Genomic DNA, 22,527 nt, shown 5'->3' with positions numbered 1-22,527 from the left:
GATGAATTCGTTGAACATGGACATCAGTATGCAGCATTGAATCCCTGTGCAAAAAATATCTCATATATATTGATTTTTGATGACATCTATTTTGCAGGATGCCATGAGAACAATTAGGGGCTCAAGAGAATATAGATCTTATTATGAATTCTTTAACCCATGAAAGTCCTCAGAACCGCCCTACCTAAATCCTTTCCTCCTGGTTTAAATTTAATTTAGAGCTTCCTTGTCACCACTCATGTTGTTCTACTGAATCCTGTGAAAACCCCTGAAAGTTCTCAACACTATGATGACAGAGTACATTGTGACAACTACAAGAATAAAATGGACGAATCTAAATGATTAGACAAAAGAGTTAATCGAGGATACAAGTGAAGCAAGTGTATTGCTTTCTACAGATAATTGTTAAACAAAATCTGATTTCTTCTTCGTATTAATATCTTGTTTCTTGAATATGTATATCCACAAATAAAAGTACAAAAATATTAAGCCATACTAATGAGATTTCGATATATCAGAAAGGGAATTGCTTACCGACATAAGTCTTGCCAAATGTCCAGTCCTTGGGAGCAACATTGTAGGAGGTGAGAGTGACACCATCGCTGGCGGTGACCTCGAAAGATAATGCCTGACCCTTGAGGTCAGCACTGATGTGCCAATTTTGGCCCCAGTTACGGCCCATGGGCAGCCACCCAGTCGTCGACCCCTTTATCTTCACAGCTGTAATATCACCAGCACCTGCCACATTACTGATCAGCACTGTGTAGAAGAAGCCCTTGCCATCTATGGTAAACCGGACACCATCTTCCCTTATGCATTTGACCCTGAGTGTGCAGTTCCAAATTGTAAGATTTAATTATATGCATCAAATAAGCACACATAGTTCATGGCCAACAAAATTCCCTTATAAAAGCATCAGAGTGTGTGAGAAAACCAACAAACCAGATGGACATTAGTGACAACAATCAAGGTAGTTTCGTGCTCAAGTATACAAGTGGGAGCCAAAACTGCTGCAAAGAGAGGACCGTGTTGATTTAAATGTCTTCCCAACTTCATAATTTTCTAAAATACTAGTATTTGTTTGCTGTGTCAACCAGTGCTGTAATTTGTTAACCATATAGCTGAGCTGTTCATGATGCTGAACTACTCAGCTTCCAGAAGAAAACAAGTGGTCCTGTCTTCATTTTATCCAACACAAAAAGATAAGTCAGCAGAGAAGATGAATGCAGTCTGAGAATAGCTTTAGTTCCTACAACATAATGATACATAACATATGGACTACGGGGAGAAAAGCTACGATATAGTTAATCTCTAGCGCAGCTCATAAAGAAATTTTGAAACTAGCCCTATAGTCAAAACAACTGATTGTATTCATGGAATATTTCCATTTATGCATATGAACGATTTTGTCTCTTCACACATCATGATAACTTTTAAATTTGATACACTAAGAATAATACAATTTTTTGCCAACACAATGTTGGATACCCGCTAGATTCTTAAACCCCCCAAAAAAGTAACAGATCACATTTCTACAATGTCTAACACCGGCGTCTGGAATAAGAAGAAGAAACTAAATTAGTGAGCTGCTATAGGAGAAACATACAGGATCCATTCTATGCTTGCTTTACAAAAGACCCTCGTCTTTGTTTTTTTGCTTCTAATCAACTAGGTGAATCTTAATCTCAGCAAGTATGGCAACATTTAATCTTTACACATATTTAGGTAGAAGCCAGTGGTAGGTGTAACTCCCTAAGATTAGGTCAGATCAGGAGTGACAGGTGTGGTTCATCAAAATTCAATTGAATCAGGTTGGTGACTGGGTGTAGTTCTGCACTAAATTTGTCATAATGGACAGATGAACTAGGATCTTGCTGCCAAGTTTTTCCTGAATTTGACTTTTGTTCATGGTCAATGAGTTCTCATGGCTTCAAAACTCACAATAAAAATGTCACCTTTTTTTTTGTATTTTCAAAACTTGATCGGTTAGCTATGAGATGACATGAACAGATCAGAGAAAGGTGGGTCATGAATCAGTGCCATGTATCCCCAAGTCTAGGTTAAAAAGAGAATTCACGATGTCTCCAAGCTTCAGAACTAATTAGCACTGAGTTCAATTCCACTTCATTCTGGAGAAGCCAATTCATTTTCAATTCAATCGAACATAATTTACACCAATCGCAAATCAAATCAATTCTTTAAGAAAGAAATCAATGTAGATAAGAGTGACAATGATGAAGCGAAGTAGGGGTGAATACGAAGGCGTAATTTCCTCACCTGCGGTACTTGATGGGCATGACGCCAGCCTTCCAGATGGCGATCTTCTCAAAGGCCTGGATGGGCATGAGGAAGTGGTGGTTGGGAGTGTTGCAGATCCCGCCGGCGTCCGCGGGGAGGCCGTAGTTGGGGGCGCAGAAGTTGGTGGCAGTGAGCACGATGGAGGTCCCCGGCAGGCAGTAGCGAAGCTCCTCCACGCACCGCACCTCGTAGCAGCCGCCGCAGGCCGCTCCCTTTTCGAACAGCGCCTCGCTCAGCCCTGCCGTCGCCATCCCGTACCCGCGCTTCCCCAAATCCCCGTACCCGCACGCCCCCCCTGCCAGCCACGCAACAAATGAGACTGATCCATAAAGACAGAAGAAGCGAAAGGGGGACGCGGGGAGACTGAGATCTGAGGCCCACCGACGGTATCGCGGGGGTCGAAGACGGCGTAGTAGGAGGCGTGGGCGGAGCGCCATTCCGTGAGCGCGGCGGCACCGTAGGACGACGAGCTCTGGTGAGCTGCGGCTAAGCTTGAGAGCAGGGTCAAGGGCAGTAATAGCAGCGCCAATCCGTGGGAGTGGAAGAGGAGAGAGAAGAGCTGGCCGAGGCTGAGGAGGCGGGACTTCGGCCGAAATGGCGGTAGTGACGGCGTCGGCATTGTGGAGGAAAGAAGTGGCTGTGCTGAGAGTGCGGTGGAGAAGCGGTGAGAGACAGCTGAGCGGAGCTAAGCCGCAGTGGGAATGGGGACTAAGGCGCAAGGAAGAGTCTAAGGGCTAAGCGGCATGTGAGGGGAAGCGCCGATGTAGCTTTCCCCAAGTGATTTAAGATTCGTGAAACGACAGGTGTCAACTTGAAGGTATTTGTGATCATCTTTATACGGCACAAAGGTTGAGAGAGAGAGAGAGAGAGAGAGAGAGGATGGGCTACGGCGAGATCACCGCCTCGAAGGCCCTGGCGCTCCATTTCCTCTGCGGCGTCGGTTTGGCCGCTGGCTATGGCATCGCCCGACTAGGCTGCGATGTCAGCCTCGTCGCCGACCCCGCCCGAACCCTCCGTCTTCTCCTCGTTCGTCACAATCACCCTTTTCTTTCTTTGTTGGTTTCACCGGTCGAAGCAAATGGGATGGTTTATGGCCCAATTCTTGATTTGGTTTCCTTTGCAGGTGGTAGAAGGACCGGTTATCATCGGAATTTATGGTTGGGTTCGTCGAGATCGCGAGCATTGCTCTGTAACCTCATTCACTAGTTCGTTCATTTATGATCCGTAATTGTCTGCGCATTTCCGCTTGATTTTGCCCTAAAGATGCGTTTTTTCTCTGTTTTTACTGGAGGGAACAGTATTCGAAGGCTGTTGCGAGGGGACTGCTCGGACTTCCCATTGGTGAGTTTTTATCGCCTCGAGAAGATTTTGTTGATTGATTTGTTTTGCTTTTCTTGAGTTTGATTCTTTATTATATAATGAATAAGATGGATGACTTTTCGACGATTAAGGTTTTTTTTTCTCCTTTCTCAAGCTCAAAGGTAATGGTCTATACTCAATCGTACTTGTTGGAAAAGGTTGTTTGAGGGTTTTGGCTTGACAAGTTTGATACGGAGCTTGCTTGGAAGTTACATTGCTGATTGTGATCGGTATCCTGAATAAGATTGAACTGCAAGATTTATTAAGTTGTCTGAAACCTGAGTTTGGAAGTTTTAAATGTCTCCTTAGTTAGGAACTTATAGAATTACTTAGAAAAAGAAATCTTTATCCCCTGAACTTATCCCATAAAAGTCATAGTCTTATTTGGACTTGGCTTCTGATGAAATCTTTAATAAAGGGTCTCTCATATTAGAGACAACTGAATCATATGGTTCTTTAAGTTGCCAAAATAGAGTCAGATTTGGCTTATGGCTTAGATTGTTTTTCCTTTCTTCCATTCTCTTCTCCTTACTCTTTTTTTTTCCTGTTTATCAAATCTTTATTACCTTGCATCTTTCCGTTATTTTATCATTGCAATGGTTTTATTTTTTTCTGTTGTAGCCACAGCCACAACACCCTTTGTCGATCCTACTGCAATGTTCTGGATTGCAGTTCTTTGATCTGATAGCTTCAAACCTAAAAAGAAAATCTGAAAACTGAAAGCCGTATTACAGATTTTCTCAGATTCCATCGGTAGATGCTAATTAGCAAACCAACCTTGAATAGCGATGACGATGTGTTTATTCAGTCTACTTATGCTCTGAAATTGGCTGGCTGCAAAAAGTGCTAATACTGTAGAATTATGGCAGTGAGATTTAAACATGCTGTAAATGTAAGAAGATTTCACATGCTAGAAACATTGAAAAATAGGGAGGTGCTAATCTACTCTTCAAGCCTTTTTTATTATTCCTAGAAAGATTTTTAAGTTCTTGCAAGCGAAATAAAAAAGAATGGCTTTAATTTTTCAGAAAACTTATGTTCAAGTCTTAGCAAGATACTCTATAGGACATGAGTAATTACACCAAAAGCTTCTGTAAACTCATACTTACAGCAGATATAACCCAGAAGTTCAGCTTCAGGCTGATTACCATATTCAACCTCATCTTCAATTCGTCACTTTTGGACATGCTGTTGGACAGACTACATTAATACATCAATCAACAAAATCAGTGTTGGTTCCTTAACATTTAATGCATTCATTACCTAGTACAAGTACTTCACTACTTATTGTTCTGTTTTTAAGTGACAAACTGACAATTCTTTTGATAAGAATATGTGGCAGTTACCCTTTAATCTCCCAAAAAAGTAGGGCCTGCAAACACTTAATTTTTCATTTTGATGAAGTGCCTTCAGAGAGCTTAGGGGCTTTCACAAAACTGAAATTGTGGGTTGTTTGCATGTTTTAATGGACAAAGAAATACCGTTGCCTCTTGACGATAGCTTAGATCTTGAATTAAGATTATGCTATTAAACTTACTTGCTTTGCTATTCATTATTTAATCTATTGAAAACTTGAAAATATAAGATCGTACAAAGATTCTGGTAGTTTTGATTTTTCTTCCTCTTCTCACCTTAAACTTGCAGATTTTAATCCCTCTTGTTCAATGCATATCATCTGGCTTATTATCATCAGGGGCTTTGCTAAATGCATTTGGGGCAATTGTTCTGGGAGCACCTGTTGGTCTTAAGTAAGTGCTCTGATCTGTGCTTCACCTATGCTGGGAAGATTTTTTATATTATAAATAAATTTAGATGGATCAGATAATAAAAAAATTCAAATTCTCTGAGCCCCACTTAATGATTTGATTTTCTAAACACTGGATAGAATATTTAATTCATATGAATAATACGATCAAGAGAAACCGAAGATTCCTTTTAAGGCTATCAAAGTTTTATTCTATGCAGGTACTGGCTAAGCACAATCTACTGGTCATCTCTCATGTCATTATTCACTGTAAGTAACTTATGATTAATGTCTTTAGAGGAAGTTTGCATGAACAAATAATCTCGTCAAGTCTTGAAGTGAACAAATTATGGATGCCAGATCTTTAAAATTTCTCTGACCTACTTTAGGCAAATTTGCCTTGGGTCAGTCATGATAAGGATAGGTTGCCTGCTAGAATACATTGAAGTGTATTATGCTTAAAGAACATTCCATGAAACGTCTATATATACTTCTGAATGTTTGTTACCATTCTGCTATGTCAGCACTAAAGAATTTTACTTCAAGGCCGAATGGAATCAGAATGAATTTTATTCTCCAACCAATGCTAATAAATTTGGTTTTAAGAATATGGTTTTAAGCCGAATTGAGCGCACTTGTATAGTTAGCAGTCCATGTATTTAAAATGATAATTCTCTTGAATTTTTCTTGATGAGGTTCTTTCTAAGAAATAAAATGCATGTGAATGTTTCTAACCCCTGAAATATGGTGAACATGTTTTATGTCAGTTTGTGCCTGCAGTTTGTGTTTTTGGAACATCAAGGACGGATTGGCAACGTATTCTAGCTTATTCCAAGTAGGATTTCTGTTTATGCGATCGAAGCCTTTTTCTTTCAACATAATTTGTTTCAAATTTCCAATTATCTTTTATTATGGATTGCATTCCTCATTACAGACCAAATGAAGGAGTTGACTGTGTGATTTCTTTACCGGCTCAAGGTGCTGTCATCGGTGCATGGCTTGGTGCTTGGCCTATGCCACTTGACTGGGAGAGGCCATGGCAGGTAAAATTCATTATTCCCTCTTCTTCTTTTTTTCTTATTGAAGTAGTACGTTGAAGTACGATGAACTCAATGCTTTTTTATATCACTTAGTAGTACATTATTCCCACTTGACTGTGAGGCTGTAATATAAATAAATGCTTTTTGCATGTAGGAATGGCCTATTTGTGTTACATATGGAGCAATTGCTGGTTACTCGGTGGGCATGTTTTCTTCTGCAGTGTTTGTGCACTTACTAGGAAGAAAGGTTCATGTGAAGGATGACTAACTTGTGGATGTCAACAGGAAATTTTGTAATGGTAGAATTCTTCACTGGACTCTGGAAGTCAGGATGTGGATAATTTTAGTTCGTTGTGATTTGTGTTTTAATCGATGCTTAAGTCTAACTCATTTTTGCCCTTCAGTTATTTCATTGTTTGCCAAAAGGCACGTAGAAATTCTCATGTTGAATGATAGCTATTTGTTATAGTTTTCTGAAAAATGTAGAGGAATTTGTTTTGACATGATCCTGCAAAAGGATTAGGCAAATGCTATTAGGCAACTCGCCACATTCAGTGACGGAAGCGACAAAACAAACAGCAGGCATTTGGCTCCAGTCGTCAGAGGTGACGGCACTCCAGGACGATATCGGTGGTGGCTCAGCCCTGCGGCAGTAGTCGGAAACACACGTTTGGCGATTTGGCCAACACAAGAATGAAGCTAATAACGAGTGACATCTTACTAACCATCACCAACAGAAACATATGGATAAGGAGGAAAACTGTGATCGGTTTTATACCATCAACCTGAATCAAGACCAACTTGATGGCAACAGGGTTTTCATACCCCTTTGAACATTTCAGATACATTCCACATGCCAGGCGCAATCTATCAACATAACATTAGTTTACATAGTCATCCAATGTAATTAAATTGATATTGTTCCTAGTGGTGGGGGGGGGGGGGGGGGCAGGTATTCCATCTGTCCATCCTAACATTCAGGTAATAATCTTACATTGTGAGATCACAATCATCTTTTAGCCTGAAGCTACTTAACTCATCCGATCTTTTACAGGATTCACAGACATGGCAAACGAAGACCAGCATTATCAGCAGGGAAGATTCACAGAATCGACAACTGATCCCCCTATTTGCCATGAACAGTGTTTCACAAACCTGAAATATAAGATTTTGGACACATTATCCTATAAGTGTTAAATGCTCCAATTGATAGAAATAAATAGAAACAAAAGGCTACAATGTCTACCTAGATGAGAGTGAGCTCGAGCTTTGGCCGGTTGGGTTGTGGTTCTACTACCTCCATGTGAATCCTCACCGTCTGAAGAATACCATAGGTGATGTTTGACCCTGCCTTGGTCACTCTCTGATGTGCCTCGTCTACCACCCAATCAGCTCTTTTATCTCCCTTGGGCACCAAGTACACTGGTCCCTCAATGCCAAACCTGGAAGAAATGACAAGATCTTAGTATTAATCATCAGACAATAAATTATTAGGTACATTATCATGATTAACAACTGTCAAATCCCCAGTAACGCCCTTTTTGTTTTAAGGTGTAGAATGGCCAACTTCTATAATGATGGATATTCTGATATTAGATTGATAAGTTAGCAATGCTCTAAGTGATAAAATGCTGTACCGCATGTGATCACATTTGATAAAATGCTATACAATATAAACCACATGTGATCACATTTTCATACTTTTACAAACACATGTATGACAAATTTAACATATACAATAACACAACATATGAGACCACCAAAGCCTAGTGCAGGATGGTCAGCTTACCCAACACTCATTTTTGACAGCATGTATAGATCACATTTTAGTGCACAAACAAGTAATCAACATAGCATGTAATACTTAAAAAGTTAAACTAGATAAAAGTGATGAAAACATACTTGGGAACAAAAACAATAAATCCATTTGATTTGATCTTCACTATCCTGCCCTGGGTGTCTGTTGGCCTGCAACAAATGGAAAATGTTTTGTTAATTAAACGATATTGGAAGGCATATGACACTTAATATAAGGTTTTAGACAGCAAACTAATAGTACCGTTTCTTGAAGTATATAAGTGTATGAAGCTCAACTGAAGCTCGGCTTGCCATCTGAGCATTTCGATGTCGATTATTCAAATCTGAGAGAAACAAATATAAGTCCAAGATTATCAAAGGTTCAAGGCGACTGAAGTATAGGCATAACTGTATAAGGTGTATCTTGTCTAAATATACAGTTATCCACCACTCGATGTATGTCAAACTTTGGTTGTTAGCTCAAATGGTAGAACAAAGTGTCTGTTGTAAAAACCACAAGTGTCCGTTTGTTAGTTTCTTTTAATCCTAAATGATTGAAAATCCTCATAAAATTAACAATAGAGTAAGCCATCCCATGACTATAGGTTCATAAGGAAAAATAACAGTGAGGCACATGAAGTGTGTGCGTTACACATGCCTTGTTAAAGTCACTAAGCCTCAATTGAGGTAACACAGTTTCAAGGCCTTGGTGGACCTCGTACCTTACACACCACACTTGTGCCTTTAATAAAATTGTATTAGCCAACAACCGATTAAAAGTTAAAAGAAATAAGTTTGAGAGGCCACAGTAAAAGTCCTACTGTCAGCAATGCCCGTAAGTTGTGGACCATCCAGAAAAATTGGAGGAAGCTTGGCAATTCCTAGTGCTGCAGCTAGCAACCGGTGCACGATGACATCTGCAAAAAACAGAAAGTTCAGAACCAATTGTAGTTGTACCGACTCTCCTATTCATCAAATTAAATTCAGACGGATTCCACATTGTTAAATGTACATTTGATGAATGATTAAACTTCAAAAACATACTGATTCCACATAACTTGTATAAAATAATGTCTCAAATTTGCTGAGTACATCATACAGAACCTTAAAAGGTGACTAGTGTATGAGAAGCTTCATCCTCATCAATCCTCACCCACTTGTATGAACTTCCAATCTCAATGTAGGATGGCATGGACCTCGACTTATCACTACGGTTAGTCCACAACAACCTAGCCACAAGAGTTTAAATTGCTGAAACAAACTCCATGAGTAAGGATAAAGTTGCATGCATCTGACCCTCTTTATACATCTCAAAACCAGAAGCTTCCTGCACTAGGCTGACCTCTTAATGTATGATGCTGCTGGAAACCTTTCTTGAGAATCATTTCCCCTTCACACAAGTATAGTAAAAAATTATGGGCAAACATGATGTTGCAGGATCCATTCTTCCTGGTCACTTTTATTCTCACCTCCATCCCAAATACAGTCATGATGACCTATCAAATTTTGGCTTTACAAGAAAATTAAATAGCAAATCTAACAAAACTGTTAAACATCACATATAACTTTTTTTTTACTAATTATGGCAACTTAGACCACTTGTCATCTAGTCTTGTAGTATTGGCTGTGAAGACCTTTCGTTTCTATGATGGCCTGAGCATTAAGCATGGATTAGCTAGGTAAAGTTTCTGTGGCCCACTAGGTAGCTCTTAGAATACCATCCCTTTTGTTCTTCAGTCTATTTTTACTCCAACAAATCATTCTGAGCAATGAATGTTTGTGACCAAACTTAATCCACCTCTGCATGATCATATTCAACCCATTAGGCAAACTGCTAATATACATGCATATCTGAATATACTTACTTTCCCCTTGAAAAGGAAAAATAATTACCAAAGATAACTTTACCATGCAAGTCAAGATATAAGCATATACTTTTGTTACTTTAATGACAATGGTAATTCCCATAATTCCACAGGAAATTTATAAGTAGGACATACACATGATGTGGCATATAAACAAGAAAACCCCACAATATATGTTAAGTCTTTATGTATGCAAAATTGGAAATGGCACTAAGAACTGGTGACTGGTGAATTAACAAATGGTGGTAAAATACACATGGCAAAACACCAGCCAAGATTCAACAAAACTCAAAACCAAAATGCTGAAATCATCAATATTTGTTATCTGGACTGTAAGAACGATGACTCATACACATGGACCATACTGCAGTAAACAACTAACCTGCATATCTGCGGATTGGAGAAGTGAAATGAGTATAAAGACGTGCTGCTAGACCATAATGGGAAAATTCAGAGGGGCTCAAATCTCCACTAGCGAAGTAAACTGCCTACATTTTCAAGCAGAATATCATACTAGAACATCTACACTTGTAAGTAAATAACTGATACCACTACTTTAAAATGTACCTGGGTCATGCATCGAGTTGCCAGAATCCTGATGAGCTTATTAAAGTATGGATCATCACCCTGCAGATGATCTCAATGACCAACTTGCACAAGCATATACCATAAAAGGAAAATAGAGATGCAAAATGTATAATATAAGTAACACACGATGTGTTATTACCACTGCACGATCAAGTGAATCAGCTAAAGCTTTTGAAGATGAAACATCTAAATCCAGCCCAACAGCTGCAGCTGTCTGCAGTAATGGTTCAAGCATCTCTTTGGTGGGACTAGGATGACGCCTGTTCCATTTTACCCAAGTTAGGTAGAACTAAATTATGATTCCGCAAACATTTCAAGAAAGATAAAATACCTATTTTGCACCTAGAAGTATAATAAAATAATCTTGCTCCAGCTCATTATTCTAATCTTGACTTATAAAGTTTGTGATCAATACAACATTCTAATACAAATGCATTATTTTAAAATGACTAACACTGTAAATGCCAAGAAATGGCAAATTAACAAAAAAAACATCAAGAATAGCATTGATATCAGGCACAAAAATGAGAAAAAAAATATTGGGGAACCTAAAAGATCTATTGCTTGATTCTTAGGTATGGAAAGACATATGGGCACCAAGGCTCACCTACATGTATATTTAATGCATACTTTATGTTTATAACAAATATATTTATCAAGCACTTATTTAACTTGATCAAAGTATCACTTCATAAAAGTGAGCTTGATTATCAAGGTACAATGAGTTAAAAGTTTAAGACAAGGTCACAAATAAGACAATCTCAACCTCCAAAATGTTGGTGTGAGTCCCAGGTTTACTCGAATAGAGGACAATGCCTATGACTAAAAGCTAATCAATGGTAGAGATCCAACCATTATTGTTACCTCAAGTGTCAAACACAATCAGTTATATTGTTTTGATATGTTTACAAGGTAAAAAATGGATGCAGCAAAGAGCTGTGCTAGAGGGATCATCAGGACTGATGTCTAAGGGCTTAGTTATAGAGGGCACATCCACTTATTTTCATCTCCTTCCATTTGTCCTCTTTTTTTCCACTCCGTTATCATTATCATGCTGCATTTTTTTCTTCTATTTCTGACATTAAAAAAAAAACTTGATGGTTTTGAGGAGTTTCCTTTTGGCTTTGGCAATCCCGGATCAATGATTTTTCAAAGCATGTTATAACTTTAAAGTTTATCAGGTCTGGAAGATGGGTTACATGGAGAGTAAAAGCTATGAGAGTAACCAAACTGAACATTAGGATGTTGGTTAGGTTTGTTTCAGTTTCCATGATAAAATGGTTTGGGTTATTTTTGAAAAGTCACAAAATTAAAGTTTTCCACTTAGATTGAAACAGAATTTACAAACTTATATTTAAAGACTTCATGGATTAACACAACAATGATCATGAAACAAAAAGAGTTCAAGTTCAAAGAAAGGTAATGAAACACATCTACCTTAATAAAGAGCACAAAGGAAAATGTCTCAAGATTTTTTCTGCAACCGAAACATTAGCAGCCAACATAAACTCCTCGATCATTTGGTTTGCCTCGCGAATTTGGTACATACCTGCAAAACAAATTTTAAATGCTCTGACAAATTACTAAAGAATAATAATTTAAACATGTACCTATGTCTAAAGGATCATGAGTTTCTGTATCAATTTGGAATTTGACTTCTGGAGAAGCAAGTGTAAGAGCTCCTCTCTCAATTCGCCGAAGCCTCATAATCTGTTCAGGTAGAAGATACTTAAAGTTCCCTTGCTCATGAAGATCTTTAAGTGCCATATATACTGGATAAACAAATTATAACCAAATTGGATTAAAGCATTAAACCAGATAAGCTAACCTTTGCTAATGAGTTCAAATTTCGTAGGTCGGTAGTCAATGGATCCATCATTCGGCTGCAAGCAGCAAAAGAGTACATAACCTGCCTTTAGTTATGGGAGTTAAAGTATATAATCTGCATTCAGTTCAACTTTAGAGGTTTAAAGCCACAGTTTAAATTGAAAAATTCCATGGTATATAATGAATTATACACAATATTTCATGCAACTAATGAAACTAATATGTAAACCGAATTAGGTATGACACAGTACTAATGCAGCAATCCAAGTCACTCCATAAACACAATCAAACAATCACACCAAAAGGTGTTATCAAAAGGCAGGACTGTTTGTGCTGGAAGTGGATGGCAGGGATTTGAAAAGGCATGGATCTGAGACGAGCATTTCTAAATTCGATACTTTGTGGTACATTCTAATAGAGTATCTTGGTTCACATCAATCTAGAAGGATGATTTGAACTGAAATTAGTTTCAGATTTAGAATTATGGGATGTGACAGAAACAATATTCATTGGCTGTAGAAGGATAATTTCATGAGCTCCTGGGACCTTTTTTAAATGACAAAGTAAAGCACAGGCCAAGAATTGAAGCAAAAAAGGAGAAGGGGGGGTTAGGAAAACATCGACAATTTTGTGCAGTTTGGAAATCTCAATCCAGTGTGTAAGTTCACTCTTTTTTCCCTCTTTCTTCTCTTTTCCTCTTCTGCTTATTTCATTTTCTTAATAAAATAGCACTGGTAGGCAAAGCTATTTGGTCAAACAAGGTGAAGCATGAACTCAGGGCTATTTAATGCAATAACCTTTATTTAATTGTTATTAAGCTATTATTGAAATACAAATTCTTATCCAAAATATGATACAGTGAATTATCTAAACCTATCCTTCATTGATTGTTCCACATCACATATAACCTTACCCAAGGAGAGGAAAGCCAAAGACTGATGGCAAGAGAATGGCTACTGTTTTTAACCAATAATAATGCATAGATTGAATTCTTCCTAAGCGCTACATGGGCATATCAGCTAAACAAGCATAACTTCATCTTTTACTTTCAAAATGCAAGCTTCAAATCACAAAAATATAGAGAGTTCATAGATACCTTGCCACAGCAATAATTTAAAAACATTAATAAGGAGCCTTACATTTTTTTAAAAATTAATTGACATGCTTATGTGAATGAGCTAGTACATCCTTTTTACAGCTTCCCTTGTAGGTATAATCCTATTAGGCCTTGAAGAAGACTTATAAAGGCCATGAGAATAGAATAAAGAAGCAGTTACAAATGTCATGGTGAGAATAAAAGGCAAGAACAAGGGACCTATCATCCATTCTTGCTTGAGCTTCAACATAGGACAGTGCAGCACATGACTTGATAGCACTTTTTGTATATCTTGTTGATATTATTTCTGTATCAGGTGTCATTTCCTGTCATTGTAAAAACAATCCAAAATTATAAATTTAATCAGAAAGCAGACGAGCCAACAAGCTTACAAGCTTGGAACAAACATCACTAGACTTTTCCACACATGCAAGTGAAAGACAACTTATAAAACAGGTTTCCAAGTATCATCAAGTAAAAATTTAGAAGATACCAAATCAAAAAAGAAACAAGAAAAGAAGTTATTCAGACCCTTTAACATACTCTACTATTTCAAACCACCACAACAATAAAAAACTAAAATATCAGGGGTCAGAGGTCCAAGAACAAACTGCCAAAGATGATAACAATATTAGAATGATCAAATAAATTTGCATCATATACAAAAGAGAGCTAAGATTGATTGCATTTGAAGATGGGGTATAAGATGTAGAGTAAAGAGATTAAAATTTTGGAATGCACTTCAGACTTCAAAAACTAATAAGATTGTGTAGATGCATTGCACAAACTTCCAAGATGAAATAAACAAGTGATGACAACACAAGAAGCCATAACCTCCCAAATAAATGAAGTCTGCTACATGGATCTTCCCCACCATTAAGCTGTCTAGGGCAATATCACTCTACCGCCCCTCATTCCAGCAATTTTAATAGACTAAGCTAATCCAACTGGAGCATCTATAAATCTTCGGACATTTACATACCATTTTAATTTCTTTTCCTCAACTTATCTTTCAATGAAGCTGCATCTGATTCTTCACAGATGACACATGTAAAAGTTATCATAATGACATTTTCAGCCCAATATATAAATGCACAATGAAAATGTTTCTATATATCCAAATTTGTGATTATACTAGTATTTAGGTGTATCTACCAAATGTCAAAAGGTATTAAAAGCTACAACTACATCAATAGCAATAGTTCTGGGATGTGTCCTAAACATGCAAGGAAGCAAGATGGGCAATTTATGATTTCAATTACATTAGAAGATTGATACAGTTGAACAAAAAAAATTGCTTATCAGCAAGAAAGAGAGATGAACCAACAATGGCAATTTAAAATGAAGAGCTTATGAAGTACTGTTTAATTACAACTTTGGAGGACACCCATTTAACAAGTCCTTCCAAAGTTATCCTCGAATTATGGTAGAGTGGCACAGAAATTACCCAGATGACAGAAAAAGCCAGCCTCTCCACATCAGAGCGAAGGGAACAAATGTCTACAAAGAAAGGAAAGTGTCTTGTCTCACTATTTCATACCTAATGAATAATAATAATGTTTCTACTTTGTAGTTCAACAAAAAAAAAAGTTTCAGCAGTATATGTACTTTCAGTGAAACCTAAAAAGGGAGAGGAAACCTTCAGTCAGAGGTTTGGGAAGCATGTCAATCCGACGCTCAACAAGATAAACTGATGTACCCCTTTGTGAAGCCTCTTCATCCAGAGGGGTACCAGCAAGAACAAAATTTGTGACATCAGCAATATCTGACACTGCCATTAAGGATTCACAATGATGTTTAGGGCCTGCAGAACCATGATCTATAAAAGAAAGCCCAGGATTATTCGTAAAGGATAAGATATAAATGACATTGAACTTGTACAAGTATGTTTGATTAAATTAATCTCTGTACACAGATAATGGTGTCATTTAGACTTCAAGCTAAGGGTATAAGATACCTATATTTCAAAGTTCAATAACTGGTTAAGCATTTTCGCTTTTCCCTTTTTTATTTTTTGCTTGTACATAAATCTACTGACATGCATCAGTAAGTCTATTTGTGCAGACGAATATAATTTAAGCCAAGGTTCACCATATTGTGTGGCACAGGTGGTACATACCAATCCAACAAGGGAATGGTACAATCGGTACATATCGATCTGTCAGTATACCATAACATACCATGTGCTGGTACATTGGTACAGATTGATATATATCGTACCGACAGCCGATCAATACACTGGTACGGACCTATAAACCGAACCATAAATTAAGCAATTCTAACTCAGTTAAGCTGGAAACATTTCAACATTGCCAGCAAAGTTTTGAAGTGCTGAAAACCAACATCAGGATTCAATTTTACATAAGATGATTACAGGTTATCATGTCTCTGCAAATTGATTTGGATAGGCAAAAGCCTTCAGCAGGCTCGATTATCCAACATTAGAGTATCATCCACAAGCTAGTATAAACCCAGGATGAGAGACACACAGTGCTCTCAAGGCTTCCAAGAGAGACTGGTTCAAAATACATGGACCAAGAGGACAAATGAACCTTAAGGGAAAGAACACAAAAAGACACAAGTCTAATAAACTTAATCTAATGTACATGACTTTGGATCAACAAAAATTACAATACTACCACCTACTATTGAAGCTTGATCAAAATATATGTTAGGTCTTTCCAAAGACGTTTGATTTTTGTATTGTAACTATTCACAACAAGCAACAACAGATCTCATACTTTGCAAAGTTTAGTTTCTGATAAGTTAGTTCCAGTGCATAGCATCAAGCTACTGTATCCTTGTTAAAAATAAATAAATTAGTTACGAAAATATCATATAAATATTTACTGCTTTCTAATGGATCCAAAAAATATATAGAATGATCCAGTTTAACTAACCAAAATGCACCGATTTCCTCCATCCAACAGTAGCAGATATGCTTGAATCTAAAGACAAACATAAAGAACATTAGATACAACATTAAAGACAATGTCATTTTGTTCCAAATTTATGACGCCCTCATAGAGCCTTCTGTTAGTTCATTGTTGAGGAATTTCATAAACCTTAACAAGTATATATAAACAGTTTTGTGCTTAGAATGTGAGAATTTTGTGTGTCAGCATGCAAACTTCACTGAAAATGGTCCATCTAAAAGTAGTTCAACTGGATCCAGTATTAAAGTTCCAGCAAGCTAGGCAGTAGGTTCTTATGTGACAACATATAAGACAAAACAATCTGGTTCCTAAAAACCAAAACAATTTGATCAAGGATTTAGTGGCATCCATAGCAACTAATCCAACTCAATCCAGTTAAGGAAAAAAACGGCTCAGCTTGTTCAGTCTCATAAGCCAATGAATAGTTTAACTTGAGGCTCATACATATCAAAATGCTTGTCGAGCTGAGCACTGTGTGAAAAAAAATCATCTGCACAAATGTGAAAATAGATTGAAAAACTTTCCACTCTGACTTTTGAGGACTATATACGTAATGCATTATATCAATAGGAATGTGGAGATGTGATTGCACTGTGAAGGTTGAATACAGAATTACTAAGAAGAGTTGGACTGGTGAATGTCTTAAACCAACAAAATTATCCCTACAAGTTGCTTCTTAACATTGTCAAACACAGCCAACAGCCAAACCAAAAATCCAAAGCCTACTGGAAATTAAACTCGACCATATGCGTAGTGCCATAATTTAATATTTTCAGAAACCATAAATCAGGCAAGCTAAAGAAATTAGAAATCTTAGCTGCAGCTTGTCATAATCCTTGTCTACTTTATATAACAAGTAAAATCCTAACAAACCAAAAAAGAATGCAGGTAACTTAATCATGGGCAAGCAAATTCAGTAAATTTATGGAAAAAAAATCCTTTATCCAAGACCAGATGGAGGATACGAACTCCCACTTCGAAATTTCCATTTGCGAGTGGCATGCAATGTAATGCATCATCAATATCCTTGCAGCCTGGAACAAACGAAGAAACATGATCACTGGCCCAAGAGACTAAAAGAAGTGCCATTGAAGAGTACATACCGGGAGGGTCAACACTGAAGACCCTCAAATGCCGCAAATCCTCTCTATTGGCTTTAGCTAAATCTTCAGATGACAGTGACCATGGGAATGGAGGCAAGCAAGCAAGAACTTGTGATGAAAAAGGTCTTGTATTTATGTCATTCTCAATTAACAGAACCTGTTTAAGGAATTACAAAAACTATCAAAGATGCCTCAATTTTTCAAATGATCTAGTAAGCAAATCCTTGTAGAAAATTGCAGAACTGCAAAAGAAACATTATATAATCATAAAAAGCATGTGCATAGTCACTTGCCTCACTTTCAGTGTCTCTGTCCCCAATCTCTCCTATTGTTCGGACATAATGTCCTGATGGATACCGAGACAAACAATCCCAAGTATCAACAGCAACAATAATTCTTTTGTCCAAAAGATTTCCAAGCTGTCGAGTTTGAATCCGAATTTTAGGAATTCTACGATCTTTGGAGACAAATAAAGCATGGGCCACACCAGCATTACCTGCAGGCATAGGCATTGGCTCCAAAGACCCACAATAACTGCAAGTAATAGCAAAATGCCACAATAACAAAGTGAAGCACAAGAATAAAAAATAAAATAAAGGGATTCTCAGTCCCATAAAAATTACAAGAATAAGGACATGTAAATTGTTTACTTATACATCAGCTAGTCAAAGAAGATTAAGGCCTGCTTGAACAAAATTTAGTGTGCACTTGGATCCTGATAATGCAACAATTTCTCTGGCATGCATATTCCATGTGAGTAGTGCAATTGATGCAACATGGTAATCCAAAATAAGCAAAAAGAATGAGAAAAAAATAATAAAAAGCCAAAATCATAAGTTGGTTAGGTAAGGTACTAAATTTATAAGATGAGAGTAATAAACATATGCCAAAGCTCTATGTCAATTTTTTAGTTTAGATAACAATGTTATTCCTTCTATATTAAGTTTCACATGCATGATCACAGGAAGTTTCCTCAAGAAATTGCCATTATATGAATCAACAGAACATTCTGATTTCAATGACATCCCATCATCATTGCTCTGAATGCTTTCTCCATTAATTGATCTTCTATTCGTGAAACCCATGACCTTCCAGGCTTTTATCTCAAGATATTACATTATCATCATGGGATATCACCTAGGCACCTAGCCTAGGACCAGAATAGTGAACAAGTCCTAGTTCACCTTGTATGCATCACCATATGTACACATACACAGTGGTCCCTATGCCTACCATATATGCTACATCTCCTTAGATACCTACACAGCAAACAACCCTTGATGACCACCATATGCAGCATCTACTGATGCCATGACAAGATAGACATTGATAAAAAAAATCTACAAAGCAAATATAGTGCATGTAAACAACCTAAGACCTCTATTCTATATGACTCAATCCTGAGCATCACAACATTAAATTTGACCACTCATTCATCATTGCCCTATCACTTGAAGAATCTAAGTTACTGCAAAGCTCCTACAAAAAAAATCAAGCAATTATTACTTAGATATTTCTAAGAAAAATTCCGGAAGGCAAATTCCATAACAAAGTACAAGCATTACAGAACTTCTGTTCTACTTACGAATGCCAATTGCGCTTTATAATTCCAACGACTCTCCCAGCCGGACGACCTGACACAGGAGGCACAGATCCAGTAGTAGGTTGAACAAGATTTTCATTCCTTGGAGCATCATCGGCACTACTAGGGACCAAATGAACATCTTCTTCCTCATCATCCTCTTAAAGAAATTCATATAACAAAACCATCAGCCAGTGCATACTTATGTCTTAAGAATAAATTCAGAAGCATACCATCATCAGCAATTATCATGGACTTCCCATCACGCCACTGGTCTTGAGGCAATAGCTCAACCGCAACTATATCTCCATCAAAAGCCCTATTCATGTTAGATCGACCATAAATAACTATTTCATCACCAATACTCTCACTCCCAACATAAGCCTCAAATGGATTATAACGGTTCACACGAAGCTTTCCTTGATGATAAACTCCATGAAGCAGACCCGAAGTAATTTCTGACATGGGCTTGTGCTACATCAAAGTGAAAAGGTATGGTATTTATAGTTGTTATAGAAAAAGTGACTAACGAAAAACACTTGCAAGACTTATTCAAGAATGTCATAAATAAAATGTAATATACCTCACTGTAAATAACTTTTTTCTTAGATGGTCTGAGATCTTCAACATCTTCCATGCTAACATCAGCAGATGATGAAAGAACAACCAGGTCAAGTAAATCAGGTTTCCCAAGAGATCTTACATATGATTCAACTGCAACAAAAAATAAAGCCTCGCTGAGTTTTAAAGTAATGGGTTAATTACAATGAACTGTCAAAATACCCAAAGCTAAAAGGAATTACCAGTTTCTGCAGAAATGCCCTCCTCAATGGCCCTTCTCTTATTTTCTCTATCATTGGTAATGAGTAATACTTGTGTGTTTACACCTAAATGACTTTGGTACCAACGTGCAGCCACTCTTATAGCTAAAGAACCAACATGAGGTGTCAACATATTAAGTGGCAAGTACAAACTACAGAAACAAATTGCTCAAAAACTGTAGAAATGTTAATAGATGCATGTTTTTCTTCACAATATTAGTATAAGTGGGATGTATCAAAGGATATGAAATTCATGATATCTAGGTCATTTGATTCCAATAAAGGAATTGCCTAAAATTATTAGGCTTTCCAAGATAAACATGAAGAAGCAATCAGAGAAACCAAACAGGGTCCAAAGGTCTAGAGACATGAAATGCATACCTCTGTCATTCCGATCATTTGGGCTTTCTCCAACCATCTCTTTCACATAAGTATCTCTGTTTCATTTCATATATCAAAAGTGAGCTTAAAGAAGTACAAAAGAAAAAGGCTCAGCAATAATACCATGAGATATGAAGAGAATTAAGTTAACAGAAAAAGATCTAAACACACTTTATCAGTTGGAACATATATCCAAATCTCTTAAAGGGAAGTAAAGGCCAAACTTTGCAAAGTCCAAGCGGACAACCCCACATGCTGCTTACACTAAATTATAATTCTCAGTTTATTGTAACATTATACAGAAAGAAACCAACCAAGAAAGCAGATCATCTACCTTAAAACCATGTCTTTTTTATCTTAAACAAAACAGAACAAGAATACAAGAAAACAACTTACTTGTGGTGCTCATTGGAGAACACAAAATACTTCCTAAGCGAATTAGTACAAAGCGCCTTCAGCCTGTTATACACAGCAAGGTTCTTATTCCTCACTTCCTCCAACACCACCGACAGCACTACCACATCGTCTACGGCGGGGTTTTCCAACAAATCAATCTGCATAATTCCCATCAAAATCAACAAAATAAAGCCAAGACAAGGCGTAGAACGACCAGGGACCACGGGAGACATCGACGGCAACCTGATTGAGGACGACATTGGTGTCGACGATCAAGATGGTGGAGGCGGAGGTGCTGAGCCGAGCGGCCGAGGTGTCGCAGGTCTTGCAGGACGGTGCCCCGCAGTAGATGTCATCCCTCAGGTAGTGCTCCCTCACGACCTGAGGCGGCCGAAGAAGAAAGAGAGATTAATTAAGAAATAATAGGGCTAGGGTTTTGAGGCGGTAGGGGGGGCGGGGTGTGTGTTGGTGCTGGAGAGAAAGTTAACCTTGACGACGCGGCCTTGTCTAGTTTTCTTGACGAAGGATTTGCTCTGCAACATCTTCGAAGGCTTCGAGCGAGAGATGAACGAAGAAGTGACGATAGGAGGAACCGCGTGTTCCGGAGACGTCGCAAAAGCTTATAGGGTAGTCGAGGGGAGAAGCGGCTCCTCTTGGTGGAGGTCGCAAAACTTGGAGGGCGAGGGAAAGCGACAGGAGAAGCGGCGACCTTTCGTGGGGTCGCAGAAGCATATAGGAACTAGGAAGGCTTCTCATCATGGACTCAAGCGAGCTTGGGCCTATAAATGGGCTATTCGCAGGTCCAATTGCTCGATTACCGGTCCAATTGATCAACATAGACAAGTCCAAATTCAAATGAACAACAACTACGGTACCGATTTAACCTTTCAATTAAACATTACAATATATATATATATATATATATATATATAAGATTCCAAGTCATAAGTCTATCTTCTATTTAATTGAGTCATTGTAATCTCAATTTTTGATTTTTTTTAAATAGAGTAATATATTTCAACGCAAGTTTGCTGATCATATATCTCATCATCAAGTCTCTTATAATTATTAATTCAGCATATAAATTTACATCAAGTTGTTACATTAATTTAGGGTTAAGGTCCACTTTAGCCCTCGTAATTATGATCTCTACTTACTTAACTCAAAATAAATTATTAATATAATGACATGTGTAACTTAGGATTAAGGTTTATTTTAGCCCATATAGTTTTGGTCATTGACCTCTTAAACCCTTATGGTTTACTTATGTATAAAATAATCTCTATATTTTTAAAAACATAATATATAAGTCTCTTCCATCAAGTCTGAGTTAAGAGACGTTAAAGTTTGACATGCTAACTCATAATAAATCATTAATATAATTGTACATATAATTAAAGTTTTCGAAAAATTGAGACATCTATCAATGGCGAGAGGTGTCATTGTGAAAGCGACCACTAGCAATAGCACTGAGTCACTGTTGCCTAATAGGGTATCATATGCACATAGCATCTCTCACATTGATGACAAGTTTAAGAGCTTCCGATCTTGCCTCAGGTGGATGTGTATCGATTTGTCCGACACGCATTAGTCTCTTAGTCCCTCCTCTTCTTAGACATCTTCGTCCCCATCACCTCCCACTTTGTTCTCTCTTGTGACCCCACCCACCATGCCTATGACGTAGTATTCTAGCT

The 22,527-nt window shown here is 37.6% G+C and overlaps 3 protein-coding genes across 7 annotated transcripts; 1 reads left to right on the top strand and 2 right to left on the bottom strand.

Annotated features, from left to right (window-relative positions):
• Window positions 1-107: 107 nt before the first annotated feature.
• Window positions 108-3,047, bottom strand: LOC135580793 (expansin-A10-like). Of its 3 annotated transcripts, none has more exons than XM_065106260.1 (4): window positions 2,680-3,046; window positions 2,278-2,593; window positions 535-824; window positions 108-256 (listed from the first exon to the last, which is right to left on the bottom strand). In XM_065106260.1, exons 1-4 carry the CDS (start codon window positions 2,915-2,917, stop codon window positions 237-239), a joined length of 864 nt encoding a protein of 287 aa, XP_064962332.1. In that variant the 5' UTR covers window positions 2,918-3,046; the 3' UTR covers window positions 108-236. The 3 variants fall into 3 exon arrangements, with proteins under 3 accessions (XP_064962332.1, XP_064962330.1, XP_064962331.1); XM_065106258.1 differs by having other exon boundaries at window positions 232-311; window positions 2,680-3,047; XM_065106259.1 differs by lacking the exon at window positions 108-256 and having other exon boundaries at window positions 403-824; window positions 2,680-3,045.
• Window positions 3,048-3,140: 93 nt separating this feature from the next.
• Window positions 3,141-6,844, top strand: LOC135580789 (uncharacterized). 3 transcript variants are annotated; one of them, XM_065106262.1, is made up of 8 exons: window positions 3,141-3,324; window positions 3,422-3,460; window positions 3,597-3,639; window positions 5,351-5,405; window positions 5,623-5,671; window positions 6,169-6,236; window positions 6,336-6,444; window positions 6,596-6,844. In XM_065106262.1, exons 1-8 carry the CDS (start codon window positions 3,178-3,180, stop codon window positions 6,707-6,709), a joined length of 624 nt encoding a protein of 207 aa, XP_064962334.1. In that variant the 5' UTR covers window positions 3,141-3,177; the 3' UTR covers window positions 6,710-6,844. The 3 variants fall into 3 exon arrangements, with proteins under 3 accessions (XP_064962334.1, XP_064962333.1, XP_064962335.1); XM_065106261.1 differs by having other exon boundaries at window positions 3,143-3,324; window positions 3,422-3,487; XM_065106263.1 differs by having other exon boundaries at window positions 3,214-3,324; window positions 3,422-3,487; window positions 5,302-5,405.
• Window positions 6,845-7,189: 345 nt separating this feature from the next.
• On the bottom strand, window positions 7,190-21,527 carry LOC103982729 (exosome complex exonuclease RRP44 homolog A). The gene is made up of 25 exons (XM_009399727.3): window positions 21,322-21,527; window positions 21,077-21,214; window positions 20,834-20,991; window positions 20,438-20,493; window positions 20,039-20,161; window positions 19,819-19,949; window positions 19,469-19,709; window positions 19,239-19,395; window positions 17,947-18,187; window positions 17,654-17,810; window positions 17,516-17,584; window positions 15,254-15,379; window positions 15,062-15,114; window positions 13,834-13,940; window positions 12,520-12,574; window positions 12,302-12,401; window positions 12,129-12,240; window positions 10,831-10,951; window positions 10,671-10,730; window positions 10,486-10,591; window positions 9,060-9,155; window positions 8,501-8,582; window positions 8,344-8,409; window positions 7,688-7,883; window positions 7,190-7,596 (listed from the first exon to the last, which is right to left on the bottom strand). The coding sequence occupies exons 1-24, from the start codon at window positions 21,373-21,375 to the stop codon at window positions 7,688-7,690; spliced, it is 2,805 nt and encodes a 934-aa protein (XP_009398002.2). The 5' UTR covers window positions 21,376-21,527; the 3' UTR covers window positions 7,190-7,596.
• Window positions 21,528-22,527: the final 1,000 nt, after the last annotated feature.

The sequence above is a fragment of the Musa acuminata genome, chromosome BXJ2-4 (genome assembly GCF_036884655.1).
Source record: "Musa acuminata AAA Group cultivar baxijiao chromosome BXJ2-4, Cavendish_Baxijiao_AAA, whole genome shotgun sequence".
Taxonomy (NCBI): Eukaryota; Viridiplantae; Streptophyta; class Magnoliopsida; order Zingiberales; family Musaceae; genus Musa; species Musa acuminata.
The sequence above is the reverse complement of the archived record's forward strand: the minus strand, read 5'-3'. Positions and strand labels throughout refer to the sequence as shown.